Genomic DNA, 18482 nt, shown 5'->3' on the forward strand with positions numbered 1-18482 from the left:
GAATAGTTAGTAGCCTCGATTTTCTTTTTGCCCCAAGAAAAGCCTACTCTGTGGAGTCATTGATCATAGAGAAAGCAAGGAAATTACAGAAAAACATCTGCTTGATTGACTATGCTAAAGTCTTTGACTGTGTGGATCACAGCAAATTGTGGAAAAGTATTAAAAAGATGGGGATACCAGATCACATTACCTGTCTCCTGAGAAACCTATATGCGAGTCAAGAAGCTACAGGTAGAAACAGACAAGGAACAATGGACTGGTTCCAAATTGGAAAGGAGTATATCAAGGCTGTTTATTGTCACCCTGCTTATTTAACTTATGTGCAGAGTATCATGTAAAATACTGGGCTAGATGAATCACAAGCTGGAGTCAAGAGAAACATCAACAACCTCAGATATACAGATGATGCCACTCTAATGTCAGAAAGAGAAGAGGAACTAAAGAGCCTCTTGATGAGGGTGAAAGAGGGGAGTGAAAAAGTTGGCTTAAAACTCAGCATTCAAAAAACTAAGATCATGGCATCTGGTCCCATTACCTCATGGCAAATAGATAGGGAAAAAGTGCAAACAGTGACAGATTTGCTTTTCTTGAGCTGCAAAATCACTGCAGATGGTGACTGCAGCCATGAAATTAAAAGATACTTGCTCCTTGAAAGAAAAACTATGATAAACCTAGACAAACCTCTGGTGTCAGTGGTCACAGGGAGCCTGGACTTCTACCCAGAAAGAGAGAGGCATCCCTCTGGCTTCTTGCCTGGTTGATATCAGAAGAGGTCTATTGGAGAATCAAGTCTGTCACTGATTCGAGGCAGTAATGAGGCCATTCCCACAGTGTCAATGAGAAGCAGAAATGAGGCATTGCTATCCCTCCCAGTCAGGAGTATTAGCTGGAAGCCAGAATTCTCATAAGTGTTCAGTGGTAGTAGTCACACCCCCCGCTTCCCACATCCAGCAGCACTCTTTTTCCTCCACTGATGCTCAGGTCACAGGAAGCCTGCTGAAAGAGGAGATTGAAATAAGATTCACATTCTTGAAATGTAATACCCAAAGTATCCAGGGTTCACCTGAAAATCATTTGTCATATCAAGAGCCTGGAAAATTTCAAGTTGAATAAGAAAAGACAATCAGTAGATACCATCACCAAAATGACACTGATGTTAGAATTATCCAACAGAATTTTAAATTAAAAGCCATTATAAAAAATGCTACAGTGAACAGTGAACGTGCTTGAACAAGTGAAAAAAATAGAAAGCCTTAGGAGAGAAACTGAAGATATAAAGAAGAATCAAATGAAAATTCTAGCACTGAAAAATAACAACTGAAATTTTGAAGCTCAGTAGACAGATTCAACGAATGAAAGGACAGAGGGAGGAAGAATTAGTGAACTTGAAGACAGAGTAGTATATATTACCCATTTCTGAGCAACAGAGACAATTAGACTGGAAAAAATTAACAGAGCCTGAGACCTGTGGGGAAAATTTATTATATTTGTGTCATGGGAATTTCAGAAGGAGATGAGAAAGAAGGTAAAGCTGAAAAAGTACTTATGGAAATAATCACTGAAAATCCCCCCAATTTGGCAAAAGATACCAGTTTGCAGATTCTAGAAGCTGAGCAAGTCTCAAACAATAAATCCAGAGAAATCCATGCCAAGATACGTCATAATCGTAACTTCTGAAAACTGAAGACAAAAAAGTAACATTACAACCAGCTAGAGGGACTTCCCTAGTGGTCCAGTGGCTAAGACTCTGAGCCTGGTTGACAACAAACTGTGGAAATTCTTAAAGAGATAGGAATACCAGACCACCTTACCTGCCTCCTGTGAAACCTGTATACAGGTCAAGAAGCAACAGTTAGAACCGGACAGGGAACAATGGACAGGTTTAAAATTGGGAAAGGAATACATCAAGGCTGTGTATTGTCACCCTGCTTATTTAACTTATATGCAGAGCTCATCATGCGAAATCCTGGGCTGGATGAACCACAAGGTGGAATCTGGATTGCAGGGAGAAATATTAATAATCTCAGATATGCAGGTGACAGCACCATTATGGCAGAAAGTGAAGAGGAACTAAAGAACCTCCTGATGAACGTGAAAGAGGAGAGTGAAAAAGTTGGTTTAAAACTCAACGTTTAAAAAACTAAGATCATTCGCATCCTGGTCCCATCACCTCATGACAAATAAATGGGGAAACAATGGAAACAGTGACAGACTTTCTTTTCTTGGGGTCCAAAATCACCACAGATGGTGACTGCAGCTATGAAATTAAAAGATGCTTGCTCCTTGAAAGAAAAGCTATGACCAACCTAGACAGCGTATTAAAAAGCAAAGACATCATTTTGCTGACAAAGGTCCCTCTGGTCAAAGCTATGGTTTTTCCAGTGGTCATGTATGAACTCTGTCTCCAGAGAGAAGAGATCTAGCTCCACCCACCAGACACCAGTTCCCCCAACCAGGAAACCTTGACAAGCCACTGGTCCAACCCCACCCATAGGGAGCAGACTCCACAATTAAGAAAAACCACAAACTTCCAGCCTGCAGAAAGGGAACCCCAAACACAGCAATCTAAACAAAATGAAGAGGCAGAGAAATATTTAGCAGGTGAGGGAAGATGATAAAAAATCCCACCAAACCAAACAAAGGAGGAGATAGGGAATCTACCTGATAAAGAATTCAGAATAATGATAGTGAAGATGATCCAAAATCTTGGGGGGGGAATGGATTTACAGATAAATAGACTAGAGACAAGGATTGAGAAGATGCAAGAAATGTTTAACAAGGACCTGGAAGAAATAAAGAAGAGTCAGTCAATAATGAACAATGCAGTAACTAAGATTAAAAGAACTCTGGATGGAACCAACAGTAGAATAACTGAGGCAAAAGAGAGGATAAGTGAGGTGGAACATAGAATGGTAGAAATAAGTGAAGCAGAAAGGAAAACAGAATTAAAAGAAATGAGGACAACCTCAGAGTCCTCTGGACAATGTTAAACACCCCAACATTTGAACAATAGGTGTCCCAGAAGAAGACAAAAAGAAAAGGCATGAGAAAATACTTGAGGAGATAATAGTCAAAAACTACCCTTAAATGGGGGAGGAAATAGCCACCCAAGGCCAAGAAACCTAGAGAGTCCCAAACAGGATAAACCCAAGGCAAAACACCCCAAGACACATATTAATCAAACTAACAAAGATCAAACACAAAAAGCAAATATTAAAAACAGCAAAGGAAAAGCAACAAATAACACAGGGGGATCCCCATAAGGATAACAGCTGATCTTTCAATAGAAACTTCAGGCCAGAAGGGAATGGGAGGACATACTTCAAATGATGAAAGAGAAGAACCTATAACCAAGATTACTCTACCCAACAAGGATCTCATTCAGATATGAAGGAGAAATCAAAAGCTTTATGGAAAGGCAAAAGCTGAGAGAATTCAGTACCACCAAACCAGCTCTTCCACAAATGCTAAAGGATCTTCTCTAGATGAGAAACACAGAAAAGATTTATAAAAACAAACCAAAAACAACAAACTAAATGGTAATGGGATTATACTTACCCATAATTACCTTAAATGTAAATGGTTAAATGCTCCAACCAAAAAATAAAGACTGGCCAAATGGATGCATTACAAAAACAAGACCCCTATATATGCTGTCTACAAGAGACCCACCTCAAACCTAGGCACGGACACAGACTGAAAGTGTGGGCCTGGAAAAAGATATTTCACGCAAATGGAGACCAAAAGAAAGCAGGAGTAGCAATATGCATATCAGATAAAATAGAATTTGAAATAAAGACCATGATAAGAGACAAATAAGGACACTATATAATGATCAAAGGATCAATCCAAGAAGAAGATATAACAATTACAAATATAAATGCACTGAACGTAGGAGCACCTCAATATGTAAGGCAGATGCTAACAAATATGAAAGAGGAAATTAACAGTAACACAATAATAGTGGGGGACTTTAATACCCCACTCACACCTATGGCTAGATCAACCAAACAGAAAATTGGCAAGGAAATACAAGTTTTAAATGCTAACGATGAAATAAATAAATAAATAAAAATAATAACAAAAAAATAAATGCTAATAATGGACCAGTTAGACCTAATTGATGCAGGGCATTTCACCCCAGAACAATGGATTTCATCTTTTTCTCAAGGAAAATTTTCCAGAATAGATCACATCCTGGGTCATAAATCTAGCCTTGGTAAATTTTTTAAAAATTGAAATCATTTCAAGCATCTTTTCTGATCACAGTGCAGTAAGATTAGACATCAACTGCAGGAAAAAAGCTGTAAAAAACACAAACATGGAGGCTAAATAACACGCTTCTGAATAACCAACAAATCATGAAAGAAATCAAACAGGAAATCAAAATATTCACAGCAACAAATGAAAATAAAAACACAACAATCCAAAACCTATGGGATTCAGTAAAAGCTGTGCTAAGCAGGAGGTTCATAGCAATACAAGCCTACCTAAAGAAACAAGAGAAACATCAAGTAAACAACCTAGCTTTAAACCTAGAGAAACTAGAAAAAGAAGACCAGAGAACCCCAAAGTTACTAAAAGGAAGTTCAGTTCAGTGGCTCAGTCGTGTCTCACTCTGCAACACCATGGACTGCAGCATGCCAGGTTTCCCTGTCCATCACCAACTTCTGGAGCCTACCCAAACTCATGTCCGTCGCATTGGTGATGGTGATATAGAAGGAAAGAAATTATCAAAATCAGAGCAGACAAATGAAAAAGAAATGAAGGAGATTATAGCAAAGATTTGCAAAACTAAAAGCTGGTTCTTTGAAGAGATAAATAAGCAAACCTTTAGCCAGACTCATAAGAAAAAAGGGGAGAAGAGTCAAATCAATAAAATTAGAAATGAAAATGGAGAAATCACAACAGACAACAAAGAATACAAAAGATCATGAGACAACTATGAGCAACTATGCCAAAAAAATGAACACTTGGAAGAAATGGACAAATTTTTAGAAAAGTATAACCTTACAAAACTGAACCAGGAAGAAATAGAAAATCTTAACAGACCCATCACAAGCACGGAAATGAAAACTGTAATCAAAACTCTTCCAACAAACAAAAGCCAAGGACCAGATGGATTCACAGCTGAATTCTACCAAAAATTTAGAGAAGAACTAACAGCTATCCTCCTCAAACTCTTCCAGAAAATTGCAGAGGAAGATTCACTCCCAAAGTCATTCTATGAGGCCACCATCACCCTAAACAAAACCAAACAAAAATGCCACAAAAAAGAAAACTACAGGCGTATATCACTGATGAACAGATGCAAAAATCCTCAACAAAATTCTAGCAAACAGAATCCAACAACATATTAAAAAGACTACATCATGATCAAATAGGCTTTATCCCAATGATGCAAGGATTCTTCAATATTCACAAATCAATGTGATACACCATAGTAACAAATTGAAAGATAAGAACCATATGATTATCTCAATAGATGCACAGAAAGTCTTTGACAAAATTCAATACCCATTTATGCTAAAAACTCCAGAAAGCAGACATAGAAGGAACATAACTTAGCATGATAAAAGCCATATATGACAAACTCACAGCAAACATTATCTTCAATAGTAAAAAAACTGAAAGCATTTCCTCTGAAAATCAGGAATAAGAAAAGGGTGCCCACCCTCACCACTACTATTCAACATAATTTTGGAAGTCCTAGCCACAGCATTCAGAGAAGGAAAAGAAATAAAAGGAATCCAGATTGGAAAAGAAGAAGTAAAACTCTTGCTGTTTGCAGATGACATGATCCACTATATAGAAAATCCTAAAGATATCAACCCTAAAGATACCTAAAAATACCAACAGAAAATTACTAGAGCTAATCAATGAATATAGTAAAGTTGCAGGATATAAAATTAACAAACAGAAATCCCTTGCATTCCTATACACTAACAATGAAAAAACAAAGAAATTAAGGAAACAATCCCATTCACCATTACAATGGAAAGAATAAAATACCTAGGAATAAATTAGTGTCTGCCTACAATGCGGGAGACCTGGGTTGGATCCCTGGGTCGGGAAGATTCCCCCTGGAGAAGGAAATGGCAACCCACTCCAGTACTCTTGCCTGGAGAATCCCATGGGTGGAGGAGCCTGGTGGGCTACAGTTCATGGGGTCACAAAGAGTCAGATACGACTGAGCGACTTCACTACTACTACTACTACTACTACTACTAAAGAAACAAAAGACCTTTATATAGAAAACTATAAAACAGTGATGAAAGAAATAAAAAACACAAATAGATGGAGAAATATACCATGTTCATGGATTGAAAGAATCTGTATAGTGAAAATGAACATACTACCCAAAGCAAGCTATAGATTCAGTGTAATTCCTGTCAAGCTACCAATGGTATTTTTCACAGAACTAGAACAAATAATTTCACAATTTGTATGGAAATACAAAAAAACCTCGAATAGCCAAAGCAGAGAAAGAAGAGTGGAACTGGAGGAATCAACCTGCCTGACTTCAGACTATACTACAAAACTACAGTCATCAAGACAGTATGGTACTGGCACAAAGACAGAAATATAGACCAACGGAACAAAATAGAAAGCCAAGAGATAAATGCAGTCACCTATGGACACCTTATCTTTGATGAAGGAGGCAAAAATATACAATGGAGAAAAGACAGTCTCTTTAACAAGTGGTGCTGGGAAAACTGGTCAACCACCTGTGAAAGAATAACTTTCTAACACCATACACAAAAATAAACTCTAAATGGATTAAAGATCTAAATGTAAGACCAGAAACTATAAAACTCTTATAGGGAAACATAGGCAGAACACTATCTGACACAGAATACTCTGTGATCTTTAAATCACAGCAAGATCATCTATGACCCACCTTCCAGAGGAATAGACATAAAAACAAAAATAAAAAAATGGGACCTAATTAAACTTAAAACTTGTCCACAACTAAGGAAACTATAAGCAAGGTGAAAAGGGGGCCTTCATAATGGGACAAAATAATAGCAAACAAAAAACTGACAAAGAATTAATCTCAAAAATATACAAGCAGCTCATGAAGCTCAATACCAGAAAAATAAACAACCCAATCAAAAAGTGGACCAAAGAACTAAACAGACATTTCTCCAAAGAAGACATACAGAGGGCTAAAATACACATGAAAAGATGCTCAACATCACTTATCAGAGAAATGCAAATCAAAACCACAATGTACCATCTCATGCCAGTCAGAATGGCTGCCATTAAAAAGTCTACAAACAATAAATGCTGAGGAGGTTGTGGAGAAAAGGGAACCCTTTTACACTGTTGGTGGGAATGCAAACTGGTACACCTACTATGGAGAACAGTATGGATATTCCTTAAAAAACTGGAAATAGAACTGCCATATGACCCAGCAATCCCGCTGCACTGCTAGGCATACACAATGAGGAAACCAGAATTGAAAGAGACACATAAACCCCAGTGTTCATTGCAGCACTGTTTACAATAGCTAGAACATGGAAGCAACCTAGATGTCCATTGGCAGACGAATGGATAAGAAAGTTGAGGTACATATACACAATGGGATATTACTCAGCTATAAAAAAAGAATGCATTTGAGTCAGTTCTAATGAGATGGATGAAACTGGAGCCTATTATACAGAGTGAAGTAAGTCAGAAAGAGAAACACCAGTACAGTATATTAATGCATATTTATGGAATTTAGAAAGACAGTAATGACAGTCCTTTATACAAGCCAGTGAAAGATACACATGTAAAGAACAGACTTTTGGACTATGTGGGAGAAGGTGAGAGTGGGGTGATTTTGAGAGAACAGCAGTGAAGCATGTATATTACCATAGGTAAAAATAGATGACCAATGCAAGTTCGATGCATGAAGCAGGGCACTCAAAACTGGTGCTCTAGGACAACCCAGAGGGATGGGAGGGGGAGGGAGTTCAGAGGAGGGTTCAGGATGAGGGAACACATGTTCACCCGTCCCTGATTCATGTCGATGTATGGCAAAAACCACCACAATATTGTAAAGTAATTATCCTCCAACTAAAATAATAATTTAAAAAACCCTAGACAGTGTATTAAAAAGTAAAGATATTACTTTGCTTACAAAGGTCCATATAGTCAAAGCTATGATTTTTCCAGTAGTCATGTACAGATGTGAGAACAGGACAATAAAAAAGGCTGAGCACCGAAGAATTGATGCCTTCAAACTGTGGTGTTGGAGAAGACTCTTGAGAGTCCCTTGCACAACAAGGAGATCAAACCAGTCAATCCTAAAGGAAAATCAACCGTGAATATGCTTTGGAAGGATCGATGCTGAAGCTCCAATAGCGAAGAGCTGACTCACTGGAGAAGACCATGGTGCTGAGAAAGATTGAAGGCAGAAAGAATAGAGGATGACAGAGAATGAGATGGTTGGATGGCCTCCCTGACTCACTGGGCATGAGTTTGACTGGACTCCAGGAGATGGTGAAGGACAGGGAAGCCTGGTGTGCTGAAGACCATGGGGTGGCAGAATCAGACACAACTGAATGTCTGAAGAACAATGGGGAACTGGATCCCACATGCCACAACTAAGAGTTTTCATGCCGCAAGTAAAAGATATCCCCTGTGCCACTAAAAAAAAAAAAAAGATCCTGCATGCTGCAACTAAAAGCATAGCCAAATAAATAAATACTTAAAAAGAACAGTAGGAGGAATAAAAATATGTGTAAACACAATAGACTTGCCTCTCCTTCTCAGTTTTTTAAATTATATTTGATGATTGCAGGAAGAATTATAACAGATTTGGTTTTTACTGTAAAATATAGGAAATACTTAAGGCAATTATAATCAGTGGAAAGTAAAGGGAGGTAAAATTTTTAACTTTCATTTGAACTGGTGCAGCCACTCTGGAAAATAATTTGGTAATTTATTTGGTAATTTAATTTCTGTAAAACCTGAACATCCAGTGACAATACAGCCATCAGTTATATTCCCATTTAATCCTAGAGAAATTAAAACTTCTATCCATGCAAAAACCTGTACTTCAATGTTCATAGCATCTTTGTCGTGATAAAAACTGGAAAAAACCAAGTGACCTACAGTAGGTGAATGGTTAAACCAACTGCGGTACATCCACCCCATGGATACGTCTCAGTATTAGAAAGAAACCAGGAACTTCCCTGCTGGTTCAGTGGTTAAGACTTCTGTGCTTCCACTCCTGAGGGCACAGGTTAGATCATTGGTCAGGGAACTGAGATCCTTCATGGCATGTGGTGGGGCCAAAAGAATTAAAAAAAAAATTTTTTAAGTTTTTAAGAAAAAGAAACCAGTTGTGGATACATGCAGCAGCTTAGATGCATCTCAAGGGCATTATGCTGAGTACAAAAAAATAAATCTCAAAATCTCATACTGTAGGATTCTAAGTGTGTAGCATTCTAAAAATGACAAACTGACAGAGTTGGAAAACAAATTAGCAGTTGCCTGCAGTTAAGGGATGTAGTGGGGGCAGGGAAGAGAAGTGTGTGCGGATAAAAAGGGATGGCAGGAGGGAGATTTTGGTGGTACCACAACAGTTCTCAGTCTGGATTGTGGTGGTGGTGGTGGTTATACAGATCTTCACATACAACAAAAGACCATAGAACTATGCACAACATTGTAAATACCAGTGTCAGTATTCAGATTTAGGTTTGAGCTGTAGTTATGTAAGACTTAATTATTAGGTGGCATTTAGCCAATGTACACAGGACCTCTTTCAACTATCTTTGCACCTTCCTGTGCATAAATAATTATTTCTCAAAACGAACTTTTCAGTAACATGTATCATTGACAGACACAGTTAAATTTTCTTTCCCTTAGCATAATGCTTTTGTTTAAGATGCCATATTCAAAGGTTGTGTACACAATTCATGATTTCATTTGTGTTGACATGCAGGAAAAGGCAGAACTGTAGGGCAGAAAACATGTCGGTGGTTGCCTAGACCTAGGGATTGGGAACTGACTACAAAGACAACTTAAGGGAATATTTTTGGTGCATGGAATGGTTCTGTCTGTATCTGAGTGGTGGTGATGGTTATACCACTTGGTATTTGTCAAAACTTGAGGAACTGTCAAAGAGTGGATTTTACCGTCTATAAGCTTTCAGAATCAACAAAGGAAACTATAGTAATCAAGTAAACAGTTTCTGAGAGCTTACCTTTTGATGACTTTGGAAATTTTCCAGAACTTTCTAAGAAATATGTGTTTTATCCCCAACAGGTGATTCTATGAGTGAAGAAGACATGCTTCAGGCAGCTGTGACCATGTCTTTAGAAACTGTTAGAAGTAATCTCAAAACAGAAGGAAAAAAGTAATACCTTTCACAAATCATTTAGATATTCAGTCTTTCCAATATTGTCCTGTGTGATTACAGCATAGGGTCCATTTTGGTAATGTGTCAAAGAGAACAATTTTCAACAGAGGAAAAAAGACTTAGGTGGTTTGCAAACAAAACGATGAGAGGGTGGAAAAATACATCAGTTGTAGGACTCAAAAATGATCCTCCAAACACTAGCCAAAGAGGCATTCAGCAATTAAAGAAATTTAAAATAGTTTTCTAAATGTTCTTTTTTCTTTTTTGAGTGTGCAATATCTAACACATTTAAAATTAGGGCATTTTTCTTGGATCTTTTTGCAGACCAACTAATTATAACTAGCTCTGGCCACAGAACTTTCCCCACACACTTTGTCTTCTTTTCCCCGCTTCTGCATAGGGAATCTGGCTCACTTTTATCAGCTAATGGTTGCTCTTATTTCTCTTTAACCAAATTAACCTTGTAGGACAGTGTCTTCTCTGTGTTGATAATAGTGGCGGACCCAGGATAAGCTGTTTTCCTTCTGACTATGTATGGTGCACTTGGGTGGTTTCTCATCTTATTTCCTCTGATCACAGTTTCTCTGTGATTTTTCATTATTTTCTACAACTCTGTTGAAAGACGGTAATGTTTCTTGAGGTTTTTAAGCCCTCTGAGAAGGGATCATTATTTCACGACTCCAGTGCATTCCTGTACTCTGAAATCAGCTCTACACAAGTGTTTGAGAGTAAAAAAGAATTCCGTCATGTGTGAGCACATGCATCCCCAGACGCTTTGCGGCTCTCTCCTCAGTTATGTCAGAACTTTACGGTGTGTTGTGACCCTCTTTCCTGCACCCTGTTATTTCCTTTTCTTTTGAAACTGAGAAAAATAGGAGGCGCACAGCGCGCAAGTTTCCTTCTGTTACAAAACACCATACAGTGCCCACCATGAATGTATGATAGATGAAATTTGGCCTTCAATTTTAGTAGCAGTTTCATTTTATGTTTCCTCTTGTGACTGGAGCTGTCCTGTTTACAGTTGAGTTATGAAATGTGGATGTCTGCTTCTGCTGTACATCTTTTAGTAGGTATAGCTTGCCAGAGATAACCATCTAGAACATGAAAATAATTTACCAACAAAGCTGCATTGAAATTTGTACTGTGACTTGACACTTGCATCATGTTTAAATAGCTTCGAATTACAGAAGTCACAGTTCTTAATAGATTTGTAAATAAGAAAGTCTTTAGTTTTGATAAACATTCTTTAATTAGGATGCAGAGTTTCTTGCTGGGTCATTGCAGTGGGATGATTTTGGTGAAAGTTAACCATGTCTCTCTGAAATGGGCCTTTTAGATTCTCCCCTTCCCTCATTCCATCCTCCTCTGAAGCCCTTTTGAATGTTGAATTGTTCATTAGCTAAAATTTAAGAAGAAATTTCAGCTGACAACTTAGAAAATTAAAGTATGATATATTGCCATACCCTGTGTATGGCTACACGCATTTTATCAGGGAATTTTTTGATGTAGGATTTATTGCTAACTGAAAAGAGATGAGAAAATACCTTTTATTTATGATTATGAAATAGCTTTTACTTGGATAGAGACAGACTTTTTTTAAGTCATTATTTTGTGCCAAGTTTTATGAAGTTCCCCTTATATAAAATTAGACAGTTTTATTTTAAAATCTAAAGTTTTCTTTTTTCAGTTGAAAATGTTTCAGAAGAACTATAAACTTTTAAAAATGCAAGGGATGTTGGAGTTTGGTACTACTCCCTAAGATTTACAAACCAAAATATTTTAAGACTGGACATTTCTGTAGTTAACCCAAGTATGCTAGTCATATTTTCCATGGATATTTGACCTGTATCTTTTCTCATTGAAAAAAAAAATACGTTAAACTTTTCTTACATTTGAATTGATGAACTACCTGATACAAAAATGAGAAAGCGAATATACATTGAAAAGTTTTAACCTTGAGAATTTATAAAGTTCTTATATTACACACCCTTGCTAAAGCACTTAAAGGAATACAGAATGTTGACCTTCTTTTGTTAGGGTTTTTTTTAAAGCAGGGCTGAGCACACACTGGATATATTTGAATGTGTTTATTTAGTTGTGAAATGTTACATTTGGCAGACAGATTAGAATCACTAGTAAACTGCCATCTTGTGTGGATTGGCATAAATATTATTGAACATTTAGATTCCATTTCTTAATTGATTGGCCAGTATGTTAAGATGCCAATGCTCATAACCACAGTAAGAAAATTTTTAAGTTACACAAAGCTATAGTTTACACATTAAGTAGTACGGTTTACTTTAAACCACCTGCAAGTCAGAAACAATGAAATTCACCACAACTGTCCTGCTAAGAACTTTATTTATAGAAAGATTTCCATTCTGTTTTACCAATTGGGAACACCTTAATGTTTAATATTTAAACTATTGGTATCATTTTTCTAATGTATAATTTGTATTACTGGGATAAAATACGTACCATGGCAAAGCTAGTGTTATAAGTGAAGTTTAAACAAGCTTTGGAAATAACACTTTCACACTGATAGATGTCATGGATTTAATAAGTAGTTATATATGTTTCAAAAATTCAGAGTAGTTAACATCTAATCTAAACCATCATTAAACATTTTTACAGTAATTAACATAGGAATATTTCAGTAATGCAAGTAGTTTGAAAAGGTTGCTGCAGGTAAACTGTTTCACCTCTAAGATCTTGGCCAAATAATTTGCAATTCACAGAATATTTAAGATGCTTTCTTTCTTTAAAACTTAATTTTTCTTAATTAAGGCTTTATTCATGCCATAGTTAATGAAGAAAAACTCCAAATTAGTTGAGGAGCAAAACTACCCATACTCTACATTGTTTCATTTAATGTTAAGTCAAATAAAGTAAATTTTATGCCATTAAGAGCCTAAGACATTTTCAATGTCTGCATGTTTGATACTGTTTTTAAATAGTATCACACTAGTGCCAAGATTTACTAAATGTCTTAAAATTGGCCCATTTGGAGGTGTGCAAATGCAAAAAAGATTGATTCTCAGTGCACAAGCAAAAATGTAATGATAATAGTTGAAATTGCCTAGATTGAAAAATAAATCTTAATGTTTTAAATTCTTAAGAGGATTCAATCATTAATATTGATGACTTCCTATTAGAAACTTTATCTGCAATTGGAGCCACCTATGGCCACTACTTTCAAAATTAATTGTTGCAGCTGGGCCCTGACAAGTATGGAGATATTACAGATGTGATCTTAATTAAGAAAAATCAGACTGGATTAATTATTTCAGCAGTGTAAGTAATTTTTCATATTTTCAAAATAAAAACTGCTTCATTTCTGGTCCCTTTGTAACCAGCATCTTTTTTTTAAAGAAATGAATGAACTTGTATTGTTTTTTAAATACACAAAATATTTTTGTTTCATTTTGCTTTCATGAATGAAAATATTATTGACATGGTTGTTTAATTCTTGAATTTTGATTTTTGTTCAAGAAAACGTCTGCTCTTTTAATTTTTTTTGCAAAATGGTCTGGCATTTTAAAAAATTAATGCTACTAACCACATCTAAATTATTGCAATTGGCATGTTTAATTATCATAGTGTGTCAATAAATGTTTTAAGACTATGAATTCATAAGACAGGGAGTAGAAAGCATTTGTGAAACATATTTGGAAATTCCTGATTCGTTTAGGAAGCACTTCACTTGTCTCTTGCTTAGTTCAAAAGTGAATATTTTCAGGAATTTTTTAAAGAGGAAAACATACATTTGAATGTGATTATCTAATTTCTACAACACTGGATGAGTAGGAATGCATTTTTAAAAATTACTGTTCTGTGTAAGTAACCTTTGAAATTCCAGTAAAGAATTAAAAACATCCTTCTGGCCACGACACAGGTGCACTGTGGCAGTGCCGTTTGCTCAGGACCCAGCTTTGCAGCCGTCGTGCGTGCTCTTCTCTCTGAGTCGTTTTGCCGTGAATACACACACAGTCCTTCCTGTCTGGTCCTTAGAAAAGCCGGGCTTCCAAAGGACTGTTGAACACTGAGGATACTCTTGTTAATGTGGATGTTTGATGAGTTGTATTTTAAATATCAAAGATTATTAAATAAAGATATTGTTTGCTTTTTTTTACTTCTGTTTGTATTTATTGTTAAGTTCATAGCTTTGCCTTCAAAGTGTGGCTGGAGCATTTACACCACTGAGCGCTTTTCAGAAATGCTAAGTTTCAGGCCACACTCCCACCTACAGAAACAGAACCTGCATTTTTAACAAGATCCCCAGGAGATTGCCACACAGAGTGAATGTGAGAAGCTCTGTTTTATGGGCGTGGTGATAAATGAAGCTGGCTAGGGGAGCCCACTGATAACTCCATTCCAGCTAACTGCTGCCAGAGGGACCATTGTTACTGGATCTTCTAATCTTTTCTGAGAGGCTAAGAATTCCATATTTTTATTTGAAATCTGATTTTTAAATGTTAGCTTGATTTTTTTTTTTTTCCCCACCCTGAGAGCCAAACAACGCACACTAGTAACAGTTTTGAAGAGTGCTGTTTTTCCTCACTGAACTCCGGACACCAGACTCTTAACAATTGGCATCCACCTGGTTCAGGGTCAAGGATCCTCAGGTTTTATAATGACGGCTATCCATTTTAACTTTAATTAGGGTTGGGCACAAATCTTGAAACAAAAATTTCCACTTGATGGCGTGCGACCATCTTTTCAGTGTAACTCGTTAGCCAAATGACTCTGATCTCATCAACATCACCTATGGGCCCTATGAAACTTACTAGTTGATTTGAAGACCCATTTTATGTCAGCTAAAAGCTTTTGGAAGGTTAGGGATATTTGGGGTTGTCCTTATTCTGAAGATTTGCATATCTTGGGATCCTTTTAACCATTATGTGCCTGCCAAGCTCAATGCTCATCATTTTATAGGTAATTTGAGCCCAGCTGACCTTTTCAGCCTACACTCTTGACAGTTCCCCTTAAGGCACAGTGGAGCTAGCAGGCCTCATTTTAGGTCTTCAAAGAAACCAAATTCTTTCTCACCCCCAGGCATCCTAACACTCCCCTTGCTCTTTCACCTTTGCCCTTTTGACATCCTTGTCCCTCAAGGTCATTGGCCACCCTCTGCTATGAGGGTGCTTTCTCTTTCAATTGACCACCACTCTTCACTGGACCTTGTTCTCTCAAGATTGTTCCCTTTCTCCCTAGATCAGAAACCGCCGCCCCCCCCCCCAAAAAAAAAACCTTTTGTCTCATGAACTATAAGAGAAAAACAATTCTGTATCATTCATTCACTCACTCAAGAAGACCTGTGTGCATTCCTGGCATGATTCTGGGTTCTTGGAACAGAGCCATGAATCAGACACTCTGCTCCGCTGCTGCTTGCATTCTGATTGGCCCTGAGGCAGAGGAAGCATTTAAATTACTGACCACGACTTCATAACACGCTAAGGGCTATGCTTGCTCTGTGAGATACGAAGACAAAACACGATGATGTGATAGCGTGTGACTGGGATGGAGGGCCTTTTCAGACTGGGTTCAAGGAAGGCCTCTGTAGAGGTGCCTTTCAGACACCAGGAAAACCAGGAGGCAGCCATGCAAAGGTGTGGTGCCTCTATACCTGCCTGAGGAAACCGCAAGCACAGTGACTGAGGTGGAGGTGGCTGCTTGTCTCTAAGGAACACAGAAGGCTGGAGAGACAGGCAGGTAGTGAACAAAAGCTGGAGTGTGTAGCATGTTAAGAGAAGTCTAGAAAGTGTAGCCAGATTGTTTGGTGTAGTAAAATGTAAATACAATCCAAACTTATCTTTGTAAAGTTGTACGTAAGATTTTTGTTATGTACAAAAGCCAGCCCTCCCTCCCGGTCGCACATTATCATATCATCCTGTTTTGTCTTCGTATCTCACAGAGCAAGCATAGCCCTTAGCGTGTTATGAAGTCGTGGTCAGTAATTTAAATGCTTCCTCTGCCTCAGGGCCAATCAGAATGCAAGCCGCAGCGGAGCAGAGTGTCTGATTCATGGCTCTGTTCCAAGAACCCAGAATCCTGCCAGGAATGCACTCAGGTCTTCTTGAGTGAGTAAACGAATGAAACAGAATTGTTTTTCTCTTATAGTTCATGAGACAAAGGCTTTATTTTTGGTGGGAGGGGGGACACTCTGACCCAGGGAGAACAGGACCGTACTCTAGCTTTTGTACGTAACAAAAATCTTATGTACAGCTTTACAAAGTAATTTTGGATTGTATTTACATTTTATTACACCAAGCAGTCTGGCTCCGCTTTCTACACTTCTCTAAAATATTTCAAGCCTCTTTAAAAAAAAATTTTTTTTAAAGACCATTAACTACATCTTTGACTAAAGAACATTCCATGCCAGTGTCCACCTTGTTGTTATTGCTGTTCATTTGCTAAGTTGTGTCCAACTCTTTGGGACCCCATGGACTGCAAAACGCCAGGCTCCTCTCTCCTTCACTATCTCCTGGGGTTTCTTCAAATTCATGTCCATTGAGTCAGTGATGCTATCTAACCATCTCATCCTCTGCTGCCCCTTTCTTTTGCTTTCAATCTTCCCCAGCATCAGAGTCTTTTCCAATGAGTCAGCTTTTCATGTTGGGTGGCCAAAGTATTGGAGTTTCAGCATCAGTCCGTCAAATGAGGATTGACTGGTTGGATCTCCTTGCAGTCCAAGGGACTCTGAAGAGGCTTCTCTAGCACAATTTGAAAGCATCCATTCTTTGGCACTCAGCCTTCTTTATCCAACTCTCACATCTGTACATGACTACTGGAAAAACCATATTTTTTATTATATGAAACTTTGTAGGCAAAGTGGTGTCTCTGCTTTTTAATACACTGTCTAGGTTTGTCATAGCTTTCCTTCCAAGTGTCCACCTTAAGCAATGAGAGAGTCAGTTCCTAGGCAGATTGATAAGAAGTCTAGAGGTCCCCAAGGAGAGAGAGGTATGGAATATTCAAGGAGGAAGAAAGGACAAACTTTTTTACTTTTTTTCCTCTACATTCCTTAGGATTATATAACAATAATGTATCCTGCCTGAGGACAGTCTCTGGCTAATTCTGTTATCTTAAAACATAAATTATGGGAGTAGGTCTAGTCTTTACAAGGATGTATCCTGCCTGAGGACAATCTTTGGATTAAACCTTCTAGCCAACTCTGTTATCTTAAAATGTAAATATGGGAGTGGGTCTGGTGAGGTCTTTGCAACCTCCAGACATTCTTTGGATTCATTGGAGAGTATATAACTCCATTGCTAACACTAGCAAAAGGGGGTACTCTTTTGCCCCCTTCTGATGCCTATGTCAGAAGCTTTCTCTATCTCCTTTATACTTTAATAAAACTTTATTACACAAAAGCTCTGAGCGATCCAGCCTCGTCTCTGGCCCCGGATTGAATTCGTCTCCTCCGGAGGCCAAGAATCCCGCGTCTAAGCGTTCAGCAACAACCTTTCATCAACCCAAAAAACTGAATTTTTAATACTATAAGTATACTATCTCAGATCAGAATTTCTGGCAAGGCTCCCATTTACCACTTGTGCATTTTGTTTTTCTTCACATCTTACATTTATGCAATATTTTTCATCAATATCAGAAACTACATTTCAGTTTAGAAAACTTAGCACTGTATTTTGTTTGTGAATCCACATTGTCAATTGTAGTTATTCATATCTGAGTCATTCCTTTTTGTCTTTCTCAGCCACTTACTTCTAGTCCAGGACACCATCATATCACGTATAACATGTGCCATAACATCATACCTGTTCACCTGGCCTTTGGCCACTCTGATTTGGAGCAAGTCTACCCAAAGCTGCTTAGTTCTGTCACTCCAATTACTTTTAAGTGAGCCTTCATTAATTTCTGTCAACATGTTGTAGGGAATGATGATGTGTAAATATTGGAAAGGATGATGCCTAATTATTTGCTGATACGACTGTATGCCTAGAGAACACAAGGAAATTAACTGAAAAGCTATTGGAAATGATGAAGGATGTCAATAAGTCAACAAAAACCAGTAGCTTGCTTGTATACCAGCAATAGCATATTAGAAAACAAGATGCAGAAGTACCAAGCGTAACAATGTCTAATTCTTGGAACATCAGATGAGTCACAG

At 37.7% G+C, this 18482-nt stretch overlaps 1 protein-coding gene and 1 long non-coding RNA gene across 6 annotated transcripts in view; one reads left to right on the top strand and one right to left on the bottom strand.

The window, feature by feature from the left end:
* Nucleotides 1-14486, top strand: part of ATXN3 (ataxin 3) — a 44734-nt gene extending 30248 nt beyond the window's left edge. For all 5 annotated transcript variants that reach the window (XM_070477936.1, XM_070477939.1, XM_070477937.1 and 2 more), the window contains one exon: nt 10261-14486. In XM_070477936.1, the coding sequence (XP_070334037.1) occupies nt 10261-10355 (95 nt within the window). In that variant the 3' untranslated portion in view covers nt 10356-14486. The remainder of the gene's footprint in view (nt 1-10260) is intronic.
* LOC139038709 (uncharacterized) overlaps nt 1-18482 on the bottom strand; it is a 448893-nt gene that overhangs the window by 79186 nt on the left and 351225 nt on the right. The window lies entirely within an intron of this gene.

This window comes from Odocoileus virginianus, chromosome 16, assembly GCF_023699985.2.
Source record: "Odocoileus virginianus isolate 20LAN1187 ecotype Illinois chromosome 16, Ovbor_1.2, whole genome shotgun sequence".
NCBI lineage: Eukaryota > Metazoa > Chordata > Mammalia > Artiodactyla > Cervidae > Odocoileus > Odocoileus virginianus.